A 26923-nucleotide genomic window follows, 5' to 3' on the forward strand; every position below is an offset into this window, starting at 1 on the left:
GATATCATATTCTATAACAGTGTATCCTATAAGTGTGTGAACTGAATCATTTAGACTTTTTACTTTACAACTTAGAAGTATGTAAGGTTTGAGCAAATCTTTTTACAATGGATTAATATTTCATTGAATTATATGCAGTGAAATTGATCGATCCATAAATAAGAAAAGACATTTGGCACTTACTCAGTTTTGTAGTATTCACTTTCAACCTCTAGAGGACAGTGTAAAGCAGGATAATGAGGTAATGGTAAAGGAAGTAGAAACGTTTTTGACAGAAATCGAGCACCTAATCCCAAAAATGACAGATGTAACAACACAGGAGCAACTACTCCTTTTCCTTTAAATGTCATCGTTGTCTGTTTGACATCAGACAAAATGTAACAAATCAAAAAAATCCAGGGAAGATAACAAAATTGTTAATTTCACCCAATGTTGTCTTGATATAATGCTTGTAACACATATATTATATATACTATAATCATTGTATACAGGCTATTATTTATCATGGAGTGGTGAACTCACTGAGGCAACCACATGACAAGTAACAAGGAGATGAAACATCACAGACTGTTGTCATAACAACATCTTGCAATGAGCACAAAGTACCATCTGCTGTGAGATTTTTAAGACACATCGAGAGGATGAGCCGATAGATAATTATTTCCCGGGAATAAGAATCCAACTGGATGAGCATCTTCCGTATGTACACTGTTGTGACAATACAAGGGGTAAAAATCCTGTAGCAATCATGGAGAAAGGTGTCAGAGAAAACGGCAAATCTGGATAAACTGTACAAAACAGACGTCACCTATTGAAGAGGTCAATCAGACAGTGGCGAGCCGTCAGACGGCACGAGCAGGAAATTGCACGACTCGTGGCAAAGTATGATTTACTTCCTGTTTGGAATGATCTATAATCGGAATGAGAACTAGCAGTTGGGAGATCAGGGCGAGGAAGTTTTGATTGCACAATGTTCTCTGAGCCAAACGTCCTAATTCACGGCTCTAACCAGCTCGCACACACATTAATCACACACGTTCATCTGTATTCAATCCAGGTCCAGACTGACCTTGAGCGTTTCACCTGAGGTATGCGCTTTGCATCCATTAAGTCGACGTGGTGTAAAACCATCTCACAGCATCAGCGTGAAGTGTCTATTACCACCATCTTATTTCCTGTTTATATGGCAACTGCCTCAACATCCTGTTTTTAATTACTTCTCTCCAGCAGCAGATGCTTCTCACAGCAACCTGCTGTGGATTACTCCCCTGAGAACTAATGTGCTGTGACAGACCCCACTTTTCCAATCAATAACTCGCCCTAAATCTGCCATCTCTCTGCCTGCCAAACACACTCCCACTTCTAATGGCACATCATTTTCTTTAAGGGGGTGTAATTGCAGACTGTGGAAAGCTGTAGCCCTTTGTGTTCCAGCTACGTAGCTACTGTAAAGGAATCTCAAGTACAGAAGCCACTGCAGCCCACGGCCGACACAGGAAGTGATGGGGGCTTTCACACCGTGCTCTGTCTCACCACCGTTTCCATCACATCTCCTTTTGAGAACTCAGCATTCACTTCCCTGTTTTGTGCAGTTAGAGCAAAGTGCTCAGATAAATCGCAGCGCTGCTTCATGAACATGTTGGTGCAAGTCCCACAAGATGTTTGTTTGATTTCTGTGGTAAGTTCAGTCTTTTATTGTTCAGGGAAGGCGGCCGGATCAGTGTGGCCTTAAACTTGGGGGAGAAAGGGGGATGTTTTAAAGCTATTTACTCTCTGTGTGTATCGATGCTGGGTTTTTGTACAAACTGTTAATCACCTCGTTATTTTATTCTCACATTCATATTCACATCCACACATTTACGTTGATTTCATTTATCTACAAAACGTTTTAAATGCAAACACAAAATCTCAAATCTTGAATGAAAAGGAGCAGATAGAAGAATAATCTTGTATGATCTTTTACAAGACTTTTATTAGCAAAGCAAATAACTCAATATAATTAAAATATGAATACTCTGTGATCGTCCTGATGATGATCATAAAAGTGAAAGACAGAAGGTACAGTACCAAGGCGGGGGCATGTATTTTTAAATGTAAACCACAGAAGTCACATGATTTCTCATCAAGTGCAGCAAAGGTTTCTCGCATCATGTAAGGATTCCACTTCCACATCTATACCAGTAACTCTGATCTTTTTTATATGCCTGTAATACAAACATATATTTATTTGTTATATTTCTTTTTTAAGAATGATCTATTTGTCTTTGTCTTCCTGTTTTTCACTTTTAAAGATATAAGTATTCAAAGTGCTGTTTTAAGCTGTAAAATACAAATACGCAACTTCTGGTTATTTCAACCACAGTGTTCCTTCTTGAAACCCAATTATTTCTTAAATCCGTTTCTTTCAACTACAAAATCAGTGTTTGCTGAAAATAAATGACAATATTAATTACATTTTTAATGTTTTTGTTTTTTCAAGATTTCAGTCGCGTATGGACACATGAGTGAATATTTCCACATCATGTTCAAAAGTAAGTTGCAATATTTATTTTTTCTCTTCAGATATTTTGTAATTTGATATTAATATTTCAGTCAAAAGATTTATTCAATGAAGACATCTTTAACTTTTGAATGCAATTTTCGGAGCAAATGTTAATTTGTAGAATTACTAATTAAAGACTTGATTGTCTGTTTAAAACATCAAATAAAAAATTGTTTAGCGGAAACAAACAGTGGTATTTTACTATAAAAAAATTCATGAAAACCATTTTCTTCCTGCTGACTTATGTAAGTTTCAGTATGAAGCTGGATCTGAACAACTCCAACATGTCTGGTGGGTCCAGTGCTGAGAAGCCGGAGCAGGGGCCGGTGGAGTACCGCCTGGCCGGTCTCATCTTCTACTGCTTCATCTTCGTCGTCGGAGTCATCGTCAACATCACTGCCCTGTGGGTCTTCTCTCTCACCACCAAGAGGAGGAACTCGGTCACTGTCTACATGATAAACGTGGCGATGGTGGACCTCACTTTCATCCTGCTGCTTCCCTTCAGGATGGTCTACCACCACCAGGACTACTGGCCCTTCGGAGATATCTTCTGCCGGGTGATGGCCGCTCTCACCATCTTCTACCCCTGCATCGCTCTTTGGCTCTTTGCTCTGATCAGCGCTGACCGCTACATGGCTATCGTGCAGCCACGGCATAGCAAGGAGCTGAGGAACGTCCCCAAGGCCGTGTTGGCGTGTTTGGGGGTGTGGCTCATGACTTTGGGCTCCACCGTCCCCCTGCTCTTCTCCAACCACGACCCCGATAAAATCTCCAACTTCACCACCTGCGTCAAGATGCAAGACATCGTCTACTTACGCCAGGACAACGCTGTCAACTTTGTGCGACTCATCTTCTTCTTCCTGGTTCCCATATGTATAATGATAGGCTGCTACGTCGTCATCGTGGACAACCTGATCCACGGCCGCACCTCGAGACTCAAACCTAAAGTGAAGCAGAAGTCAATCCGGATCATCATCACGCTCATAGTCCAGGTGCTGGTCTGTTTCGTGCCTTTCCACGTGTGTTTACTGCTCCGTTTCATGGGGAGGGGCCAAGATGGCGGGTTTAGCACGTGGGCGGTGTTCACCACATTCCTGATGAACATGAGCACGGTGTTGGACATTATTCTGTATTACATCGTCTCCAAGCAGTTCCAAGACCGAGTGATCAGTGTGATCCTGTACAGGAACTATCTGCGCAGTGTGAGACGGAAGAGCCGGCACACGATGAGCAACGTGACCAGTGCAATGACATGAAGCAGCCGTGGAACACCGCACATATATGTGTTCTGTGGATTCCCTCCGCCAAATGTAACACTGCATGTATCGCCCCAATATCGTTCATTATCCAAAGGATCAAAACTTGCAATTAATTTCCAAGGTGTAATTTACACTCACAGTATGGGAGTGCTGCTGTTGTGGCAAAAACATCTGTGTTCCGAGCTGATTGACTCACCCATGAGACTTGAGATGTTTTTTTTGTGCAGCTCTGCTCTGGCAGACACAGCGTCGGAGTCTGTGGCTCAGGTGTAACAAATGCAAGCGGAAATAAAAAAAGCCGGTGATGGTTTAGATAATATACCACACTGTATCTCAGTGTTTGGTCTGACTCTGTTAATAGATACTGAAACCCTCCTCACTGTGTCGCCTGACAACCTTAAAGGGTCTGACAGCCTCCACAGCAGCCCACTGGAAACAATGGTGGGTTCTTGTTCGCTCTTCCTGTTTGGTCTGTACACCACGTATTTTTTATCTTCAGTGTTGCATCATGGCAGAGTTAATATAACATATAAAATCTGTAATTGCAACACATTCATATTTAAAGTTGCTGGAAATTTATTGACCAGGTGATGGCAGCATGGCACAGCTAGATCCCATCTCTCTGCCAGAGCAGGATCAACGAGGATAGTGCTGGATCCTTCTGTGTCTTGTGCAGAGTTACTTCTCCCTTTTTGGTTTCTGCATGTTATTACATCTCAAACGTCTTCACAATCTTTCATTTGTCTCTCAATGCAGTCGACGCCTAAAAGAGAAGTTAACTACATCCGTAACGGCTCCCTCAACCAGGACTGAAGTGTGTTTATGGTGCATTGCGAATCATATTGATTAGATGCTAAATGATTCAGTCACTTGAAGTGCATTTACAGTAACAACCTCAAGAGATGTCAGTGAGGTTATCTGCTAGATTTAGAGCAACCTCCACCTTAGGAGAGAAAACTCTTTGCTGCACCGGGATGCTTTCATGTCGGGTCTCAGGAGATAGCAGCAAGATTCTGAAATATCAGTTTATCTAGCTACTTAGTTTCAATCAGCTTTATGTATGTGGAATGTGCATCAAGCGAGATGTTCACCACTTTGACTCCACCCTTGGTTTGTGTATTGATAATGGCCATTTGGCCCCGTGATTTGTTCGATATTAATAACCAAAAGGATAAACAGCTGACCAGCGCTCTGCAGCAGTTTCGTTCCTCAAATGACAGATGAGCTAACATGATCTGAAATGGTGACATTTTTTCTCTGTAAAAAAAACACTCATGTTTGAATGTGACGGCTCTGATACGTGTCACGCACCAACATCTCAGGAGCTAAGAATTGATTTGGTGTTGCCAATTTCTAAAATAATCAACTTAGTGTGTCTTTCACAGCAACACAGTCCTAACTGGATTAGACAGTGAGTCAGTGGAGCTGAGTAACTACGTAGTGTCTCAGACAATTAGGAAGCCGCCGTGTCTGTGGTGTTTCTTAAAGTGAGTCTGGTTTTATCCGTGTTTCATTCTCACGTCTTTACAAGCAGTTAAATTCCCACTGAGATAAGTCGGTGTGCAGCAGCGGTAAAAAGGACAAACTGCACTGAGAGTCCATATGTTTCCTGATTGGTTCACACAATGTTCATATGCAAGAAATGACCAGGCCATACAGAGGAAGTAGATTTACATTCGCCTTTAACGGGACCAGGCAGACTCCGATGTTTCCATCTCCCACGGAATTCTGGGAAGTGCAGTTCATCACGCGATGATAGCTTTATTGGCCGGCGGACTCCGAGTGGATTGATGACCGGGGGGGTCAAAGGTCAAATGAAACATCAGAGGGTCATCTATCTGTCCCACCTGTTAGACATCAAAGAAAAACCAGCCGCGCCGCTCACAGCAACTGGCATTTAAAACAATTAAGTTTCCTGTCAAGTCCCTGTGATGAATTATCCGGAAGCTTTACCAGCTGTAATTCTAAATCTTCCCAACAAGTGCCTTTGTTGTAGAGAAATTAATGAAAACAAGATTGTCTTTCATAGGAGCTGATCTAACAGCGCGGCAGCCAGCTGCTCTTCTTTGGGAATAAAAAACAGTCAGCATTAAGCACAGCTCAGACAAAATACTTTCTTTTTTTTTCTCCCCTACCACTCGTGTGGAAAACAAATCAGGCGGCGAGCACAGTGGCCATCTGTTTTGTTATTTGATATGTGTGAATACATGTTGTAATGACTTTGTTTGTGAATCACTCTGCGCGGCAGAACACACGAGAGCTCTCGAAGTGCTGGAGTGTTCAAAGCTAATCATATAATTGGACACAATAGTCGATGACAAATGGAGACGCTTGGAGCCAGCCAGCTGGGGAAGTGAATATGTAATCATTGTAAAATCATATCATTTTTGCATATTTGAAGACAGCTTAATAGAGTTTGCATGTCAGTACAGTATCAAATAATGATGACAGTGTGTCGCTGTACTTGCTTTTCTGATTTGTTGGACTATTACTTTCCTATTAAACGCGTTTCTAAAGAATTTGTTTCTGTAATGCAAATATATGTATGTATGCACACGATATGCTATGTGTTTGTGTGTGTGTGTGTGTGCGTTAGTGTGTGTGTGTACTTTGGCAAAAGTGAATGACTGTGTGCATCATTTATCAAATGCTACAATGGTATTTTGGATTTAGACTCATTTTTAAACTGGATAGCCACAAGTAATATATAAATAGTTAAAATCAATAGTTAAAAGTCCAGGCCACACGGTGGAAAAGGTCAAAGTTTTAGATAAATGGTTTGAAATCGTTACCCAGTGAACGAATGGCTGAAACAGTTAATTAAAAGTGATTAAGAATTAATGGTTGAAGGCTAATGGTATTAAAAAAACAAATGTACAGTTGAATGAAATGTCCTGACTCTGCCACATCAGGAGGGGGGGGGGGAGGGGGTCTAAACACTGACAGATAAACATTGTATGAAAAAGACGAATGAAGAAAAAGAAAGTGACATTATTAATCATATAATTTGCAAAGGATGATATGTTTATATCCAAATTTGTTTGTCAGCAGGATTACCCAAAAACTACTGTACAGATTATCCGCTGATGTGGAAAGATGAGATTTGAGTCAGGGAAAGACTTGTGCAGATCCAGATCAGGGGGAAGATCCAGGACCCAAGAAAATCACTTTCTCTGTAATTTGTGTGAATTTCTAAAGAAATGATATAGAGATCTTGATGAAAAGATTCATATTAAGGGATCTGATATTTATTAGAGTTTGGAGATGAATGCAGTTTGAATTTAAGGAGACTGGTATGGACTGGTATTTCCCAGGACCAATCAAGTTCCTGGGAGAAGGATCCCTCACTTGCAATTCTCTCTTAGTTTTCTGGATAATTTCCCTGTTAAAAGGATTTTAAGTTTTACTCACTCTACTGTTTATAATAATAACATCTATAAAGCAAATTGTGAATATGGGCTAAACAGATAAAATTGTATTGACTGATTGAAATGAATCTAGTTTGATATTAAAGGAAATTAACATAATTAGTGTTGGGACAATGGGGATGGACTTGGGTACCAGTTAAGTTGTCAGACCATACACGTATCGGAGCTCTGGTCTAAAGTCCACACGGCCAGATTTAATCTGTTACTACAACTACTGAATGTAAATAATGGTTCAAGTCACGCTAATATTTTTGATGTAACCTAATTTAGCAAACATGCTAAAATCTCAAAAACACACACCTGCCGCTCAAATCTGTGTTTGCAATGAGAGCGACAGCAAAAAACAGGAAAAAAAATCGCCATTCGGTTGGAAGCTCGGTTCCCTGCACTCCTGCTACACCTTGAGTCTTCATGTTGTTCCAATTAGAGCGCAGGAGGAGATGAAAGAGAGCCCATAACGTTATATAGATACTGTACACATCCAGCCTCGCCTGGGCCTCTTTGTCTACTGTACGGCATTAGCGGGCGAGCAGCTGCCTGCGTTTACATCGTTTGGCGTTTTCTCTCTGGGCACTTTTTAAATGCGCCGAAATCTCTCCCCTGGTAAACTTTACAATAGGATGTTGAGGGATACTCCTGGACTGCCATAGGAAATGAGAGGCACATGTGTGTGCATGTAGCGGCGGGCTCCCCCCTGTGATGCTGAGCTTTAGGGCTGCACAACCAGACTAATGGGTTCCTTTTGTGGACAGAACGAGGTAAAGCACATGTGCTATTGTTCTTATCTGCGGTAGATGCACGGTGATATCTTATATGTCGCGGGCCGGGGCTGTGTGCGGTTTCCCCCCTGTTCACAGTTTTGTCCGGGATAGCTTCACAGAGGTATAATCTGCTCCTCTGTTAGTGGCCATCTCCTCCCGCGTTGTCCTTTGTCTCCATTAAAAGGAGATAATCTACTGCGAGAGATTCAAATGCTACTAAACTGACTCCAATTGACCGAGCAGTTAGCCGAGAACAGGAGAAGAAGAGGAAATGTATGGCCTTGATTACAGCCGTGTGTCTATTTCAGCAGATTGTTCTGTTGCCGATTGGCGCGCGCACAGTCAACCGCCATTAGCGCGTATAAATAATGTAAGACCCTCATCTCCCTCTCTGTGAGTTTTTATTTCCAGCTCTCTTACTCAGCTAAGTGGCTGCATGGAAACCTTGGCCTCCTCCTTGTAGGGGTTCTCCATAGATTAATATAAGATTTATTTTTTGACTCTGTGAAGCAAGCGCGTTGTTGATAAGTGTTCCCACTCGATGCACGCGGGGATGTTTTTTAATTGTATCATGTGAAGTGGCCAAGGAGCTCCGCCGGGGACTGTGTCAGGTTGTGTTAATATTTAATCCGCTCTCACTTCAGTTTCCTCATGATCCACGGGATCCGAAGAGCGACGTCGGGAAAGCAACGCTACGAGACAGATAAAGAGACACGAGTAAAGACATGGTAGCTCCAGGCCTCCGTCTCGCTCAGGATGTGGCGCTGGGAAGAGATGTTCTCCGGAGATTCCACGTGAGCCTCTCCTCTCTCTCTCTGCCGAGGCCCAGTGCGTCCCGGACAATGAGAGACTTTCGCGGCGGCTAACGCTAAAGCAGCGTCTGCAGAGAGGTGACGGACAAATTTAATGTATACGCGGGGAATTAAGAGTGAAGACACAGAGTTAGCCTAGTGTCTGGATGCGAGACAGGGAGGGAAAGAGCGAGAGAGAGAGAGAGAAGGAGGGACGGAGGGACGGGCGAGCGAGGGCTCCCACTTCCTCTGTGTGCACATCACGTCTCCTCTCCCTGAGCTCAATTACAGGATTGATACTCGGAGAGGAAACTTCATCATGTCGTACAGATGTCTTCACTGGGAGGAAGAGGGAGAGGAGGCGTCCTGTCATTTAACGTGACATGGCCTGCGTTCATTCCAAATAAACAAAATGAGAAACAGTCCGACTTTGGATTTCATTAGCTCCTACTGATCAACGTGGAGCGCCGGTTTTAAAAAAAGCAGGCGAGTCACCGCGAAATCCCCCCCTACAGAGGGAAGGGCCGGAGGTGGTCACGCCTGCTGGACGCCGAATTTTTAACAATTCTGCTGAGTGAATTAATCTAAAACAATAACTTGTAAACAATAATACTGTTTCAGTGAGCCGTTCAGCTCCATCACAGTAAACATTTTTTATAACCCAGACAGCTCCATAAAGTGCTTTAGGCATCATTGGGCACAACCGTCATTAGTCAGTGCCTGTGTGTAAATCTGAATAAAAGCACTGAGCGCTGGTGATGCTGCGCAGACACACACCGGCCCGGTATCTATTCGACAGTGTTTCATTTCAAACGTGACACAGGCAGAGAACACACTCCACAACAATGGCCATGTTTTGCTTTAATTTGATTAGCTTTTCTCTCAGCAAATGCCAAGTCCTGTTTTGCCTCAAGAACATATCTCTTAATCACGTTCCATCCAGGCTGTGTCTTTCATCTAAATCTCACAGCCATGGCTCACACCCAACTTTATTTCGCTGAAAGGTAGAAAAAAAAACAAGCACACACAGGCAGGCAGCGGCTCACACAGGCACCAGCACACACACACAAACACCCACACACTCACAGGCACCAGCACACACACATATCCAACAAGGGAATACAATGACAAAAGCCTAGCTCTCATCTCTGTCACATAAAGTGATGTTTTGTGTTTAGGTGTGTGCAACTGAGGTGTGAGTGTGTGTGTTTGTGTGTGTGTGTGTGTGTGTGTGTGTGTGTGCGTGTGCGTGTCTGTCTGCAGGGCTCAGATCCATGTTGTTTGGTTTGCTTCTCCATTAAGAGAGCTGTAAAGGAGAGGGAACAGATGGCTGCTGGCCCGCTCTGTCCTGCATCCTCTCACAACTGCCACACTTCCTGTGCGTCCATTAATCTTCTCTCACTACTCCTGCAGCACAACTTTATTAAAACAACTCAGGAGAGAGCGAACAACAAGCCTGCGCAGCTGTCAGGAGCCAGAGACAGAGCCATTCGTCCACAGTAGAACAGCCTCGGCTTTCGCGACGCATCTGTAAAGCAGCCCGGGAAGGAGCCGCTCGGCTTTGAAGCGGCGCTCGGCAAAGCGCTCGCTGCAGTGGAGACGCAATAAATGCTCATTAGGACGCAGCTGGAACTGCTGTTGCTGCAGAGTTCATAGGTACAGTTTGTCAAACATGTGCGGCTCTGGATCCCTGGCCAGACTACTGTTTCCTCAGAACATGTGGGAACGCTGTGTAATAGAACGGTCTGGCCTGAGTGATGCTTCGAGCGCAAACAACCTCGTAAAAAAGAAACCTACGAACAATTTGTTAAATAAGCTGCTGAAGCTACCTCCTTACGACTACATTTTCATTGGAAAAAAGTGAATTCAAACTAAAACTCTTTAGTCTGTCCACACATGCGTTTCGGCTCCGTATGAGTTTTATACTAACCAGTCTGAAAACACATCAAGACCACTCATGTACACTGGGCATGCGTGCCCTGGTGTAAACAGGAAGCATTTGCTTGTAAGTTGCAGAATTGTGGAAGATTGCTTGAATATTAGCACGTCTCCTACCCGCGTAAATTGTTGTATCATTGTTAAAACAGCGGCAAGCGAAGACTACATTGGGCAACAATGCTCGTAATTTAATCTGTTTTCACACATGCACTGAACCCGGTTCCTCCATATTTTCTCAGCTGGGTGACTGCAAATATCTGAGTGAGACGCTCCGCAGTGTCTACGGATTTTCTCCACCTGGCCTCCAAATATAATGTCCTTAGAAATCCAGGTGAAGTCGATGTGTGAACACAACAGGGGATCCTCGAGTGGGGGGGTTGATGACGTTTCTAACGTGCGACCGACGCAAACAAATTTTCTTTCAAAATCACGTGAACTACGAAGTGGATTTAATACGTCACTTCCTGCTGCACTCGGCTGCTCTACCTCTCACCTGATAACGTGGAGATAATTGATGCTGTTGCAAATGCGTCTGTGCAGAAAATCTCTTGCTGTGTTGTTCACGTGTGAAAAGGAAAATTCTTGGTTAACTCCGTAGCCGATTCCTTGGATTTTACCCACAGGTCATGTCTGAAAACAGCTTCATTGACCATGTAGCGCTCTACACTGGCAGCCGAGGCTAATGCCTGACGAATCAGGTGAAGGCTACCTCGGGACAGAAAAGACCCAATCAGCGAGCGGTAGTGAGTGTCTATGTCTTCTGTTTCTGCCCGTCCAGACAATAACTCAGCACTGGAGTTTTCATACTAAAACATCCAGCAGTGTTTTGCTATGTCTCGAGTAGTGTGGACGCCAAAGGTATCTCTGCCAGAGTTGATGACCTTTCAAATAAAAACGTAATAGTGTGGACGTAGCCTTAGATTCTGACAATTATTTTGTAATTGAACAGATTTGTGATTGTTTGTTCTCAAGATTGAATAAAGTCCTAATTAGTGAACTAAGGGAATTAAGGGAAGATCAGTGACACAGGATAAAGTCAGAGATAAATACCTGATGCTGCTGAATAATCACTAGAAGTCCGGCCCGATTGTTCTCACAGGATGAGATCTATTGCTATTTAGGGAGCTTGTGCAAATTTACATGTGGCGCGCCACGGTGACAAATATTCCGGGGACGTGGCTCCATTTGGCCCCTGCTCTGTGTCCATAGCAGTCAGCGGGTAAATTGAAAAATCAATTCCAATTTAAATTATTGGAATAAAGAACTCCAGGAGCAAGAGATAAAAAAAAGAAGAAGAAAAAGAAAAAAAGAAAAACCTTCTTCTTCTAGATCCGCTTTAATTGGAAAGTCATTTCTTCAGGGTATTCTAATGGTTCTGAGGGAAGATTGCAAAATAAAGTTGATGAGCTGAAGTGAAGGAGGGGGGGGGGGGTTAATAGCGCACGCTTGTGTTTGTGTGTGTTTGCCTGACCCTGTGTGTTTTCTTTGCTCTGCCACGCCGTGCTCGTTCCTCCCCTCCCTCATGACAGAGGCGCCAAATGAAGACTAATCCAATGGGCTCACACACACTCAGACACACACTCCCTCACGCCTGTGGTCACTCGTCTCATCCATCTGCTATCTGGGGGAGTGTCGGGGGGGCTCCCGGGTCAAACTAAATTAACCATCCCTCGCTCACAATTGTAAAAATGTAATTGACTTAATATAACCAACCCTGGTGATTTGGATACTCCGGCTGTGAGTAATTTTGCGAGAGCTTACAGACGCCACCTCAGACGTGAAGCAGCTTCAAAGTCGAACGTTGCATGGGTGCATCAGGTTTGAAGTGAGCTGTGAGGGGGCAGCAAATAAAAAAAAATTGCAGTACAATTATTTTAGGTGTTATTATTCTGGTATTTGCTTAAATTAATTTTCATTTCAAATAACAAATGGTTTAAAATTATCGTAAAAAATGCAAAAAATGTCCCTCGGGAGGTGGTGAGGACCAAAACAAGAGCAAAAAGACAGGTAATATTGGACTCTGATTCATCAGGTGACCAGAAACACATCTGTAATCAATGTTTCCCGGAACATGTAAATCTCCAACTGCCCCTTCCATCATCACCATACATAAAAATGTCTCCAGAAAAGAATAAACCTGTAGAAATCAACTTGCTGTGCAGCTGGTGGTGAACAGAGTTGGACATTTAGCAGCTTAAGAACCAGACATGTCCCTCAGGAGGTGGTGGAGACCAAACTAGGAGCTAAAATACAATTAATATTGGATGTTTTGATTCATCAGATGTCCAAAAACACAGCTGTAGTAGACGTTGCCCTTTTTCTATCAGATATGTAATTATCCAACTGCCCCCATGTGGCCATATCCCAACCAACCAAAAATCAATGTCTTCTATGTCATGTGCTTTGATATAAGCCAAAAAAGAAACCAAAAATATAGTTTCCAGAATACAGTACTTAAATAATATATAAATCTATATTTTTACATATATATGAATGACCTAATGCCCAGCGTGTGTGCATATATTTCTGCACAGCCCCTTATCACCTCCATCTTCCCTGCTGCTACACTATTATCACTTCAGTGTTGAGTGTAAGCTTTGAATTGGCATCGCCCCTCCCACAGGGATCAGCATTACCAGTATATACCTCCATTAAATAAAAAATAATAATCACTTTAAACTCATTTCTTGGATCACATCAACAGTGTACTACAGTCAACAACACAATCAATCTACCTTTCTTCGGGCCGCTCTCATTCCAACCTGATGGCAGACCTTTCTGTGCTGCCCGGTTGACATTAAAGCAACACTGTGCAGAGACATTTCCATTCAAGAAACTTGTTGACATAGTTATCAGACATCAAAGAGCCTTGTGTCATTTTGAAAAGGCCTCGCACGAGTAATGGAGATGTTAAAGGGCGTGTTGGCCCCAAATATCACAAAAGGATGAGAGGATATGAACACGCTTTGACTGAGAGACTGAAAGAGAGAACATGATGGGAAAAAACACTGAGATACATTCTCTGGAGAGAGAGAGAGGGGGGGGGGAATCGCTCAGCTCCATTTCCGCCTAAGAAGCGCAAAGTTAAAAGGTGGCCCCTGTACAAATGAAACTCAATTTCACGCCACATTATCCCTCCCTGTTCTCTTTCCTGGCTTTCATTTTCATTAAGACCAGAGACAATCATAAATTAATAATTACTGCCGAATGTCTAAGCGCAGGCCGCAGTCCTGCAGCCCTCCCCTCGCCTCTGTGGTCTTCCATGTTCACGCTTGCAAAATGTTAATTTAGGTAATGTGGCCTGGCCCTTGTCAGATAAAACTGTTTTGTAGTTTCGCTAATACATAATGGTCTATCTGATTAGGTGACATTAGTCCTATCTTTCAGACTATCAGCCGGCACCTTCCTAATGTCTCTCTGCAGACTCGGGGCACCATGGACTTATCAAGACATGCAGAATTACTGCTTTGCACTAAATGGCCGTTGCCTGGTCGTGATGATGAGCAGAGAATTAGCAGGGTCGGGGTTAACACTGCAGTCGGCGCGATGCTGGCGTATAAATACAACTCCTCTTCTCTCTGGTGAAACTTTTTTACCCTTAAAGTGTCAAAAAAATAAAATAAATAATAATCTGCACAGTGTCGGGAGCACTTTTCTTCAGCTGGTCAAGCAAACACTAAACAGCAACAATGTGAGCAATGTGACATTAGGCAAAGAGTGAGAGGAGAGACGGAATCATGCGGAATAATCACATCTGGATGATGTCTTCATGAGCACATCTCCACGTCATGCCAAGTAAATAAAGCACACGGCTGCCGACGCTTTGAATATGCAATCAGAGCTGCACTTTCCACACCGCAGCAAATGCAGCAACACAGCTATAATGCACATTTGGTATTTAAAGTCTTTGTGCCTCATGGTCATATTTGTACTGAATTGAATTTATTACAAAATGTGCAGTGATATGAAACATGTAGCTGCGGGCCCTCTCCTCTCGGATGCCGGCGCAGAAAAAAGGCATCAGATAGAGAAATAAACAGAATATCTGAGTAATAGCTGTGAACAGCTCACGTCTCTCTCGAGCTCATTGGCGGCGAGCAGAGTGAGTCTTTCACTGCGGTGGAAGAGGAGGAACGCTTGAGTCATTAAACGGATAAAGTGGACGAGATGTCAGAGTTTCTCTCGCTCCGGAGTGAGCTTGGATTCCAAGGAGGAGCAGCAGTCGGAGTGAGCGTGAACCCGACCGGCAGCGTGGCTCCGTGATTGATCGCCCAGTGTGTCATATTGTTCTTTCAAGGTTGATTGAAACTTTAACCTAATTTCCTTAATAAAAAGAAGAAGAAAAAAGCTTGAAATATTTCAGGCCTTGGGTTTTTACAATGCAGCATTGAATTATGCAGCAATCAGTCAATTATTCATCTGGGCGGCTGTGTTGTGGCCGTGCTTTAAAAAGCATGCAAAATGGGAATGGGCCAAGCGTGCTGTGTCAACACATTTCCCTCAGAATTGCTTACTAGAGAAATTTGTCTCTCAATGTCGATTTCATATTTTAGATGTGTTTCCAGAGCTGTACCTGTTACGGCTCTGAAATGATCCCAGCACATGACTATTGTGTATTTAGAGCAGAAATAAATAATGTTACTCAACAGTCATTATTAATAATCGTTATGAGAAAAGAAGAAGTTTGTATTTGTAAGCTCCACAATAAAAGACAATGTCACATTTGAAAAAGAAGAAGATGAAAAATGCAACTCCCTCAATGCCTGGGTGAATTTTCTTTTAAAATAAAACATTTTGATGCATCACCCTGCATTGTGCACAACTGGTTAAACTGCAAGTGTTTATTTTATGGTGATATATTGTGAATTAGTGTCACACACTTGAAAGTACACATGAAATTATTAATTTACATTGAGCTTGGTCACCCGCTCATTTACACATTTCCCCCCCCACCAGGATTAGCCAATGCATTTAAACGTAACACACACACACACACACACTCACGCACTGAAGGAAAAAACTCAAAGAAGACGTTCTCCTTTCAAGACACATACAATTTTTTTTAAACTTCAATATAAATGGAGGAACAATATGCTCATTTGTTTTTCTACAGTACAATATACCTGTAATGTTTTAATTTTTTAAGCCATATATAAAACACAGAAATTTGTTAAAAGACTGAGGGCTGATATTAAAGGTCTCAAAAAAACGCACACGCTGAAAACACAACAATTATTTTGAGTTGCAAAGAAAAGCAGTTGTTTCCATCACTCGCCTACATGTGTCAGTGTCATAGAATAAATACAAAGATGGACGACGCCTCCCACTATCAGGGAATGAAGCTAAAATATCCAACATTCATTTAGAAATATGAAGGTAGCTATTTGCAGCCAGTCCGCAAAGTAGAAATCGAGGGGGTGGAGCCGTGGTGTTGAGTTCCTGCAGATGCATGAGCTCAACCAATCAGGAGTCATCTCGCTGCCACTTACTTTTATGGCATCAAAGAAGTTACAGGAAAATTTGCACCGAACTAGAGTAGAGGCAGGGTTTAATGACTTGTACTCCAGCCAGCCACCAGGGGGCTTCAGTTTTGGGGAGCTGTCATGTCGTCCATCTTTATATACGATCTGTAGTCAGTGGCTGTGCGTGAAATGTTACAATAAATCCAGTGTCATATGGGACGTCCACCTTTAAACCACAGTGTCATCGACATAGAAGTGTATTCAAGACCTCAGGCAACATTAACTCACAGTTTATCATCAACATGTTAACTTTTATTTGAATTTGAAATACAATGAAGAGATGATTCGAGAAGCTATATAAGTTATCAGTGACAACAGACCTAGACACTCCATTGAGAACAAAAAGAACAAACACATTGTGAACATGGGACACTCCTCCTCCTCTTCCTCATCCTCCTCTTCCTCCCCTGATTGTAACACATAAGGTCTAAACTGGTTTGCAGTTAAACGACTGACATCAGCTCATGTCTAGAGAATATACACAGGTGTTTCAGCACGGAAATTCAGAAGTCTTCAGGGAAAGTAACAAGAAAAATCAAAACTTATCGTGAGTTCTTCTTCTCGTCAGGATGTCGCCGCCCACTCTTAAAAAAAGAAGAGTGTGTTTGTGTCGGCTCGACGGGGATCTGAGCGTTGTGGTTACTAAATTGCCTCGAGATTGGAAACATTTGTGTCGTGACCGTTTGTTGCTGAAGCCGACACGTGGTCAAAACTAGTCTGGATCTTTTTTTTCCTTTCTTTTTCTGTAAAAGTATCGAGAGGTGCTGACGTTTGAGTGTGTCTCATGACAAATGTACAGTAAATTCCAAGAAATATTACCTCTGTTACAAAGATTACAGTACTATCGACAGCAAAAGTCTTTTGGAAAGTGAAATGTCGGATAGTTATGTTTTTCAAAATCCTGCGGGCTCGAGTGAGTCAACCCTAGTATTTGTTCAGCACAATATAGGATTTATTAAATATCATAATTCCAGGACAAACATTTACATGCCTGCATGCTTTCTCACCAAAATGGCAGCTATAGGAAAGAATGATGGCTCAGAAATAGAACAAAACAAAACTGTAGGTTTATATAAATGGTGGTATTGTTTGCCTAATAGCTCTACTGCATACACAATACCTCTTAACGTTATATACACATACCTCATCAATCCGCTGGGGTTCGATAGAGTGAGTTGTTCCTATCATTATCATCCGATCATGTATATACAACAATGGTAAAAAGGAAACTTGATTGTATTGTCATCTAATTTAGAAAACATTGAAATCAAAACATCAGTCTTCTCTTTTGATGAACACGTGGACAGATTCACACTTCTTTTTTTTTTCTCGCCCCCCCGCGAGGTTCATCTCCACGCGTTGGGCTTCTCAAAATTCAATTTGAAATACAAAACAAACCTTCAGTCGAATTTTCGTTTTCGAAGCTTTCTCGCTGGCTGAGATACAGTATAAAAATCTTCAGTGCTGTGAATTTACGAGTTATTACCAACAGTGTACCATGGGTACATTTTTTACTGTGCTCAATATATATGTTATCCTTCACGTTGGGCCAACCCGTCAAAACCTGCTTCATCAAACTATTTTGCGCCGGCCTCTGGTGGTGGAACAAAAGACTTCTTATTCTACATTCAGACACAACCTCCTCCAGCATTTGGGTGAACACAGCATTTCCATTGAACTCCTACAAGCAGCTTGACTTCTTTCCACTATTAAATCAGCCTGGATAAGGGCCGTTGAGAATCTTCATGGGTTTTCTTTTCTTTCTTTCTCTCTCTCTCTTTTTTTTTCTCATGAAATTTTTTTTTTGTTTCCTCCAGCTCCTCGCGGCCTTATCAGTACATCACTGTGGTTTTCAGGAACAGTCTTCCATCTGCAACAGAGGACACACAGGAGCCAGGGATTAGCCAACAGCGAAACATCCTGCTGACGAAAACGCACCATTCAGGATGTGATTGTTGATGAAACGTAACTTTGAAATGTTGCCCTCTAGTCTTTCTATTTCAGCAGCGTTACCGCGGCTTCATAAACCAATTTAAGGATGAGATAAAGTTAGAGGCCGTGACAAATACGATTAAATATCACGTACGCCCATTTTTCTTACTTACAAGATACACAGATTAGAAAGAAAAAATATAGCGTTATTTAATATTTTAATTCAAAGTTGCTTCGCCGTTGTATTTAAGATCATACTCAGTGCATTAGGCAGGACATACACATATAATTACAGTGTAACATGCATATTTCATGACCCACAAAACACACAGTGTAAAAGCAGCCATGATAGGTATCAGATCCGTGTGCTGCACGTGTTTAAGACATCTCCACTGATACGCTTGTTCGAACATATTACTGCGCTGACGATGTAAAGCGCTCTCTAAGTGACATTTCCTGCATGGAAATAGTGTTTATTGAAAACAGCAGACATTCCTCCGCTGCGTTATCTCCAGACACCTCCAACCTAACGAGCTTTGTCCATTTGCAGCGAAACGCTCTTGTCTGAGTGTTCGCCTGAGCGAGCAGCGCTGCTCCGACGCTGAGCTGGTAAAAGCATCTGTTAGGCACAGCTCAGGAGCATGTTTGACGTTTATTACCTTCACATTTCCTCTGCCGGAGAAACGCTACAGTAAAGCCTCCAAAGAAGCGCACCTCTCTATGGCAGCGCGCCTAAATAATTCAACGTTAAAGAGGAAACAGACAGACACACAAAGACATTTAGCGGCGAGGAAGTTGTCGGACATGACACGAGCCGCGCAGGACATCGAGGAGGAGACGCTGGAGTCCTGTTCTGCAGAGAGGTCGGAGAATACAGCTGGTTTTCACTCTGAGGCCGTTACACACAGGAGCAACAGGATCCCTCTTCTATCAACTTTCTTTTTGTTGATCATCTTTGTTTTATCACTATCTTATCAATTAGTCCTTTTCTCCTCCTTAGCCGGTGTTTTATGCTTTGTGCACAGAGAGTGGAGACAACAAAGGCTTGGTCATGTTATGTGTGTGTGTGAGGAGGGGTGGGGGGGGGTGGTGGAGGGGTGGAGGGGCTGCACAAACACACAGGCTAATTACCCAGCACTGCCGTGGGTCTCGGAGGCATTGCACTCTGGCTGCCTCTATTCAAGCAGCAACCACTGAGTTCTGTGTAAAAGTCATTACGGCGTGAACGCACGGTGCTACAGCGCAGAGCCGGGATACACAACCTGACAAACACACACACACAAACACACACACAAACACACACACACACACACAAGCACGCACCTCTCTGGGCACGAGCAGAAGAAACATCACACGCTCACCTCACACCCTGTCTGCCTGCCCGTCCTCACAGCTATAGGGGGTGTTAATGAAAACAAAGACTGTCTGATTATTTGAGGGCTGATGACAGCTAATGCGTTGTCGAGAGGACGCTGGGTATTTGCGGCGTTTCACTTCTAATAGATGAAATCATCACGAAGGACAGGGGAGAAGTGAGGAGGGGTCTGATAAGCGATTCTCGATCCATTTTCACATTTGCGCAAATGTTGACACGCCTGCACACAAATAGAAAACCCGGTGACGTCTTGATTTACGCCGTTTTATGAAAGAGCCTCTCATTATAATATGCTCAAACTTTGGTATTTTTATATTCAAATCAAGATGAAAAGTTCATTAAAGAGAATAAATATTTCATTAGATGCTAAATAAAACAAAGGGAATTTTTGGCTTCTCTCAGCATAAAATTCCTTTGAAAGATTAATTAATACATGGAAATTATGCAAATTATGCCCATGCAAATATTTTATGAAGACAATTAAGGGATCCATTAATTACAGCCTTTTTTGCTTCAGTGACATTCATTCATTTAATTTTAATTTCACTTTAACTGTTTTGATGTTTAATCTTGCAACAAAGAACTTTATCTCTGGGCACAGGGTCGTGTAAACTTGCCGAACACATCGAGTGGGAAGCGGCAGGGAACCGGCGGAGATACTGGGGGAAGATATTGGCATGTGCACCGTTGCCAGGCAGTACTGGCGAGGTACAGTCCCAGTAGCTCGCCTGCCTGTGAAAAGAGCTACGTTCCCACTTGGACCCGATTCAAAACACTGCAAAAGCAATTAATAAACACAGACTGTGTTAATATCGCAGAATTAGAGAAGTGTGACAAAAGACAAATAGAAATAATTAGTTCTCGAAAATTATGCCCTCATTATTATTTTTTTTCCCCCCACTCTCTCTCGCCATTCGCCTCCCTGAGTTTGGAGTTGAGAATATACCCACACATTTCTCTCGGCTTTCATGCGAGTGATAGGCTTGTTTTTTTTCCCCCCCTCCTGCTCGTGTAATTCATCAACATCATTTTTTGCCATTCGAGGTTAATTATACAGCGAGGCTTGCGGAGTAGAGCAGAGGAGACATGGGTGGCAGACAAATGCTTCTCTAATTGAACAAAAACACAAAGTGCAGTGTGTTATTCAGTTTCCTCCTTCATTCTGCTATTCCATGCAGTGATCACAGTGACTGAGAGACCCCCAAAATAAATGATCTGCTCTGGGGCTCACTGGTGCAAAGCAGGGATCAAATATAAAAAGAGAAACACCAATTCTGCTCCATTTCAACCCAAAACTTTACATTCAAACGGGACAATGGCTGCAGTTATCGGGCGTGTAAAGCGTTAACACATTCAACTTGATACAATTAGACTACAAAGAGCCGGCTCTTCATCATCTAAGTGTAAAACGCTCTGGTTAAATATACTAATTTGGTATGAAATAAGGGGCTATAATTACGCTGTATCTAGAAGTTATCTTTGTATTTAAATGATGACATATGGATTTCCTTTTTTTGGACATCAAACTCCTCTCAGATCCCCGCAGTGACTGAATGACATTTAATTAGGGAGGAGTCATCATTTCACTAAGTAGGTTTTTCTTTCTTTTTTTACACACACAAAAAACCCCAGTTCAAGTAGACTAATCAAACATTAAAGAATTCAAGGGACCCAACTTATTCTTGCATAAAAAGATGAATATTTTTTTTCTCTCCCACTTTTCGCAGCAATTTACACGGAGCATTCTCCGCCAAGATAAATTGGGACCTCTCTCTCCGATAAGAGACGGTGGTGAGCGGACGCAGCCGAGGCGTATTAAAGGAAGACGTTGGAGCAATAATGAGGATATTCAACCTCTGCGAGGTGTCGTGTATCTGGGTAAACACAGATAGCAGACAGTCTACCGAGGTTATCACTACAGCGCCCTTCCCCAAACACATACTGCACCCCCAAGGCTAACAAACAAACAAACCATTAAAAATGTACAAGGCTTATTCATAAAATGGATTGATTTGCCCCGTTTATTACTATCAAAGGGGGGATTCCACTGCTTTTTGTGGTTTTATGACTCATTAATGCTTCCCGGGCTGTAAACAAACCACTTCTTTCATTCTTTCTTTCTCTGCATCCTTCTTCCTCTAGTTGTTACACTGTTTTACTCACTGCATTGTGCATTTTTTTGTGAATAAAAGTATATCTGTTTCCTGAAGGAATCTCCGCCTCTGAGAAGTCAAGTAAAAGAATAATATTATTTCTACAGAAAACCAATGATCTTGACCCAGTGCTGTGGCCCAGATGGTGAGCTGTATGCCTGAACAGCAGGCACAGAAACACTAATGTTCATAAACTGAAGCAGTGTGTGTCTGTGTGTCGATGTGAGTGTGTGTGTGTGTGAGAGAGAGAGGGGAACGAGAAGAGAGAGAGAGAGAGAGAGAGAGAGAGAGAGAGAGAGAGAGAGAGAGCGAGCAAGAGCGAGAGCGAGAGCCAGAGCCAGAGAAAGAGAGAGAGAGATTTATTGTCTCATCTGAGCCCCTGTACCTTGTATTGTCCTTTCAGCATCTGTTCTTCCACTGCTGCGGTCACTCTCCATCTCAGGGGTCAGGGAGTCTGAGAGAAGAGAGGGATCACCGCCGTTAAACATCCCTGACATCCACCTATCACAACGCCTGCTTCACAGCATCGTTCATTCAAAACAAGACGCTCCGAGCTACATCTCCTTCCCACGAGTGCATTGGACGGAGAGCGCCATTATTATCAGTGGTGATAAAAACAAGCCTAGTATCTGTACAGACTTTGGAATAATTATCTCTTAAAAGCAGTGAACCGTGCATTCTGTTGTTTGATTAAGTAAACGTACAGATGTGTTGGTGGTTAAATGAGTCGATAGTAAAACTGTTTTTCGATATTGTCATATTGGGATTTTGTAACTGGCCTGATTACTCCACACTGTGCTGTATAATGTTCATGAACTACAGTGAAAGAAGTAAAAAATACATTTAGAATAAAATTATAAGCACAACCAACCAATATGTTGAAAAATAAACACAATTTGACTGCAGCACATTTAGTTTGACAAACGTGTTATTTGAAGGTTTCTCAGTAACAGTAAAGATCTCATCTTGTTTTCTATGTAAATCCTGAACTATGCAACAAACCCTATGTGCTGTTAGATTAAAATCATGGATTGTAAATATGTATGTTATGACGACACTCTGCACCCGGCGTAGCAATATCTTACTAAGTAGATGGTAATATGTGCAGATTACAGCTGAAAACAAGAGTCAGTTCATCGATTATAAGTAAAATTACTTAGGTGGCAGGTATTTTGAACATGGATTAATTGTTTACATGTCAATCAACCTCTGGTTCGTGCTTCTCAAATGTAGAGATTTTTTAAAATATCTTTGGATTTTGTTGGTGGGACAAAACAAGATGTCACGTTCTTTTCACTAATTGAAGAAACAGACTAAATGATAAGTGAATTAATCGAGAACATATTCAGCAGATGAATTGATTATTTAACATCATTATTAGCTGCAGCCTTTGAGCACAGGCTGAGAATTTGAGATATGCATAAATCAGCATTAATCTACTTACCTCTGCCATAAATATGAAGTAAATAAGATATGGTTAAAGATGTGAGCTAATTTATTGACACCATTTGTAAAATAATTCTGTTTTTGAGGATAAAGACCTCTGAGGAATCCAAATAGTTCCTTCAGGTAACGTTGATCTCTTGAACAATCACATTAGTAGAACCCATTTTGCTCTTTGCCCTCATTTGTCACACTGAAAACCCACAAGACGTTTTTGATGGGGAAGAAATAGGAAGTGTCTCACTGTGGAGTGTCTGACCGTTGAGTGAACGCATGCTGTCAGAGGGCGACGGCTGCTTCAGGGTCTGCTCGGCCACCTCTCTCCTCTTGGACTCGTACTCCAGAGCTTCTTGGAGTTTCCTCTTGGCCTTTTTCTCCTTCTTGAGACGCTTGTGGACGATCGCTGACGTGAGAAAAGACCACAGTTTTGATATATGAGGTCCGGGGCAGATTAGAGGAGACTTCTTTTGACTGAAATCTGATTACTGCAGATATAATCACCTCATTAAAAAATAAAAAATATCATAGTGATATATAAAAAAGGCTTAATATTTTATCATATATAAAGATCTTCCCCTTAACGGAGAATCAGAGCAAATACTGACTGCGGCTTCGCAAACCGCTGGAGGGAATTAAAGCAAATTGAAAAATTTATTGGGATATTTTTCATGAATTTTTCTCATTAAACATAAACGGCACAGTTAGCGTATGAATCCGATGCATTTAACATGAGAGCCGGAGTGAGTTTCTCTAAGTGTGATGTGTATTTCCAATTACGTTAACTGACTATTAGGAAGAAAACCCGGGCGCTAAGCAGATTATGTGCAACCGAAGAAATAGACGACGACTCGTGTCACAGTTTCAATAACGTCAACATTAAACATGCAGAGCCGTGTGCGTGCACTCAACAACTATCACGTCTGCATGTGCAAAGGCCTATGAAGTCTGCGAAAAATACACACGAGTTAACGCCTGCCCAAACACACACACACACACACACACAACTGCTGGCAGGTTGGATTCAGCGCCAGGCGGTACCTCTGTTCTTCTGCTCCATGGCGAGCTGCTTCTCCAGAGTCTCCCTGAGCTCCCGCTCTCTGAACAGCTCCATCTTCAGCTCCGTCTTCTCCAGCTGCACCTGCTTCTCCTGAGCCCGTGCGTTGTCAATTGCCACTTTGAGCAAGCCCTGTGCACACACATGAACACACACACAGATACACACACACACATGAATATATACACACGCTCCCAAAGTGATGTAGAGGAGATGGGAGTGCAGGGTAAGAGAGGGTGATGGGGGCTATTTAAGGGCATGAACGATGAAGTGACAGCAAACCGGAGTGAGGGAGAATCACAGCGGTTCTACAGAACAGGAGGAAGAGCTGACCGCTGCTACATGGTTCCTGTCATCTTCCTTTATTATCGGTTTTAGCAGTGAACATGTCACTTTCTTTTAGCTGCTCCACAGCTCGAACAAGGTTCAGGAGACTGAACGTTCATCAGTCAGGTTCTTTGTGATAATAATTTCTAAAATAATGAGAAATTAAAGCAATAAAATAGGAGAGCTGGATATGTCTGAATCCTTGTGGTCAACACTGTGAAATATGTTTGTTTGTGCACAAGAAGACACAAAAACTACTCTATGGATTTTGATGACACTTGGTGGAAGGTTGTGGTTTGGGTCACATAAGAGCCCATTCGATTTTAGCACAGATCTGGATCGCGGGTGAATTCTATTCCCCACTTTCTTAAACATTTTGACATTTGCCTTGATTTCTCAGAGAAGGGAACCACCCGTAGGGAGTGTGTGAAGTTGATGCTTGATTGATTGAATTTAAGGGGACCGTTGGGCCTTGGCAGAGGTGTGTGTTCTACTGAGCGCCATTTCTGGTTTGTTGGTTGGTTTGTTTGCTTGTTTATCTGCTGGATTACACAAAACGGATTTCAGCGAAGGTTGGTGAAAGGATAGGGGATGGGCCAAGAAAGAACCCTATGGAATGTTGTCACAGATATGGAAGAAAGGGGCAAATGTATCTCCTTCTTCAACATTGCAAGTAAGAGCACTTATTGACATCTTCTCCAATTTCTCAGGGTGTAATTTATTGATCTTAGTGATTAATACTCTACATCTCTACATTTAGGGGATTGATATCTTTGACTATTTGGAATGTGGTGCAGATCCAAGTAAAAAACTGGTTCTAATGGGTTTTTATACTGTTCACTAAGGGGACTGTTGAGGTATGGGTTCTGCTTAAGAGCAATTTTTCTTGGGAAGTAAAAGGAAACACAGTTCAGCACCTTCAAATTAAAACGTGAAATAGATGAAATAGCGTTCGGACAAAGCTCCAGTCTGTTAAGTAGAGTGTAAAAGGTTTATATGGGCTAAGTCAGTTTCTTCACACTCCATTGTAGCTCCTTATATTTCTTACTGATCTCCTTCACTGCTGTCAACTGTAACTGGATGAGTATAAAAACACAGTGTCTGTCTCTGTGGCATTTTTCATGCTCCTCACAGAGGCAGGAATGAATAATATGAATGACAAGTATCTCATCATGTATCAATTACATCACTGCCATTCCAAATACACTCCTGACAGTCCTAAACTGAAGGATGTGTGAGCTTTACAGTACCACGGCCGTTTTCATCGCAATTATTCCCCGTCCACACGCAATCACATCAAATGCGCCGGGCTATATCTTACTAATTGTTGATTCTTTTGACCCCAATTTATTCTAAGTTGCTTTATCTTAATTTTCTGCTTGGTTTCATTTTGTTGATTTCTATATAAATATTCGAGGCAAAGATCATTATCAGAAATGACTCGTTGGAAGGGTGGGAGCTTGTGACGGGTTTACTTGTGACTTTCTAATTACCACACGGAGCCAAAGGAAAAGCAGGACTCTGACGCCAACGGTCCAAGTGCAATGAGAAGGGCAGCAGTGTACACACATCATTACACTCAGACAGAAGGCAAATACATTCATCTTTCTGACAGAGGGCGTTTGTGATGGAGCCTTTAAGTGGCAATCTTGATATATTTCACTTGAATAAATGTCTGTTAAGTCGCTATCTGTCGCTGAATGAGGTAACACAGTGGTGATTGAGCCTATGGCTCGCTGTTGAAAATACTGCAACAGTTCTATATTTGCAGGGGAGTAATGGAACAAGAAGGAGCAGCCACAGTGAGACGTTAGAGGACGAGCTGCAGGCGACAGGCTGCACACCTCCAACATCTCAGCGAGGAGAGCGGCTCCTTTAACTGTGTCCTGCTGTTCGCAGAAAATCACATCACAGTTGCTCACAGAATGATGGAAAAAGCCAATTATTGCTCGACTTCTTTATCAAAATGACATTAATTTGTTTTACTGTCCTCAGGATGATATGAGCTGTAGTAGTAATCTGCATGTGCTGTAACTACCAGTAAATCCAGGAATCGCCAAAGACTGAAATATTTGAGATTTTCAGTTAATGACGGTCTGAGTTAATGGGTATTATTGGGGTATGTATATATATATAAATTAGTAAATGTATCCTTACATGCATGTTTAGTATCTTAATTGTTTGTAAAATTGCTATTTTTTCTGAAGTTAAAAAGCTCTTATAGAGCATCGTGACAATGACTTTAACCTACACAATTAAAGTTTAAAACTGTAGACAAACTATGGTGGTGGTCATTGCATATACAGAACTGTGGTAACTTATATATTTTGAATTGGCTCCTTATTTACTGAATTCAAAATTATCAATGGATTACAAAATGACACAAATGAGTGTATGT

At 42.2% G+C, this 26923-nt stretch overlaps 2 protein-coding genes across 2 annotated transcripts in view; one reads left to right on the plus strand and one right to left on the minus strand.

The window, feature by feature from the left end:
- The first annotated feature begins 1617 nt into the window (after positions 1-1617).
- gpr18 (G protein-coupled receptor 18) lies at positions 1618-4118 on the plus strand. Its single transcript, XM_061088916.1, has 3 exons — positions 1618-1678; positions 2480-2531; positions 2793-4118. The coding sequence occupies exon 3, from the start codon at positions 2800-2802 to the stop codon at positions 3796-3798; it is 999 nt and encodes a 332-aa protein (XP_060944899.1). The 5' UTR covers positions 1618-1678; positions 2480-2531; positions 2793-2799; the 3' UTR covers positions 3799-4118.
- Positions 4119-16555: 12437 nt separating this feature from the next.
- The window catches only part of dachd (dachshund d), a 93936-nt gene continuing 83568 nt past the window's right edge, over positions 16556-26923 (minus strand). The window contains exons 8-11 of the mRNA XM_061088761.1: positions 24183-24330; positions 23404-23547; positions 22087-22155; positions 16556-18111 (exon numbers count right to left, since the gene is read on the minus strand). Coding sequence (XP_060944744.1) covers positions 18074-18111; positions 22087-22155; positions 23404-23547; positions 24183-24330 — 399 coding nt within the window. The 3' untranslated portion in view covers positions 16556-18073. The remainder of the gene's footprint in view (positions 18112-22086; positions 22156-23403; positions 23548-24182; positions 24331-26923) is intronic.

This window comes from Limanda limanda, chromosome 16 (genome assembly GCF_963576545.1).
Source record: "Limanda limanda chromosome 16, fLimLim1.1, whole genome shotgun sequence".
Lineage (NCBI taxonomy): Eukaryota > Metazoa > Chordata > Actinopteri > Pleuronectiformes > Pleuronectidae > Limanda > Limanda limanda.

Coding starts and splice junctions, on each gene's coding strand:
- gpr18 (XM_061088916.1), top strand. CDS start 2,800: ATGAAGCTGGATCTGAACAACTCCAACATGTCTGGTGGGTCCAGTGCT.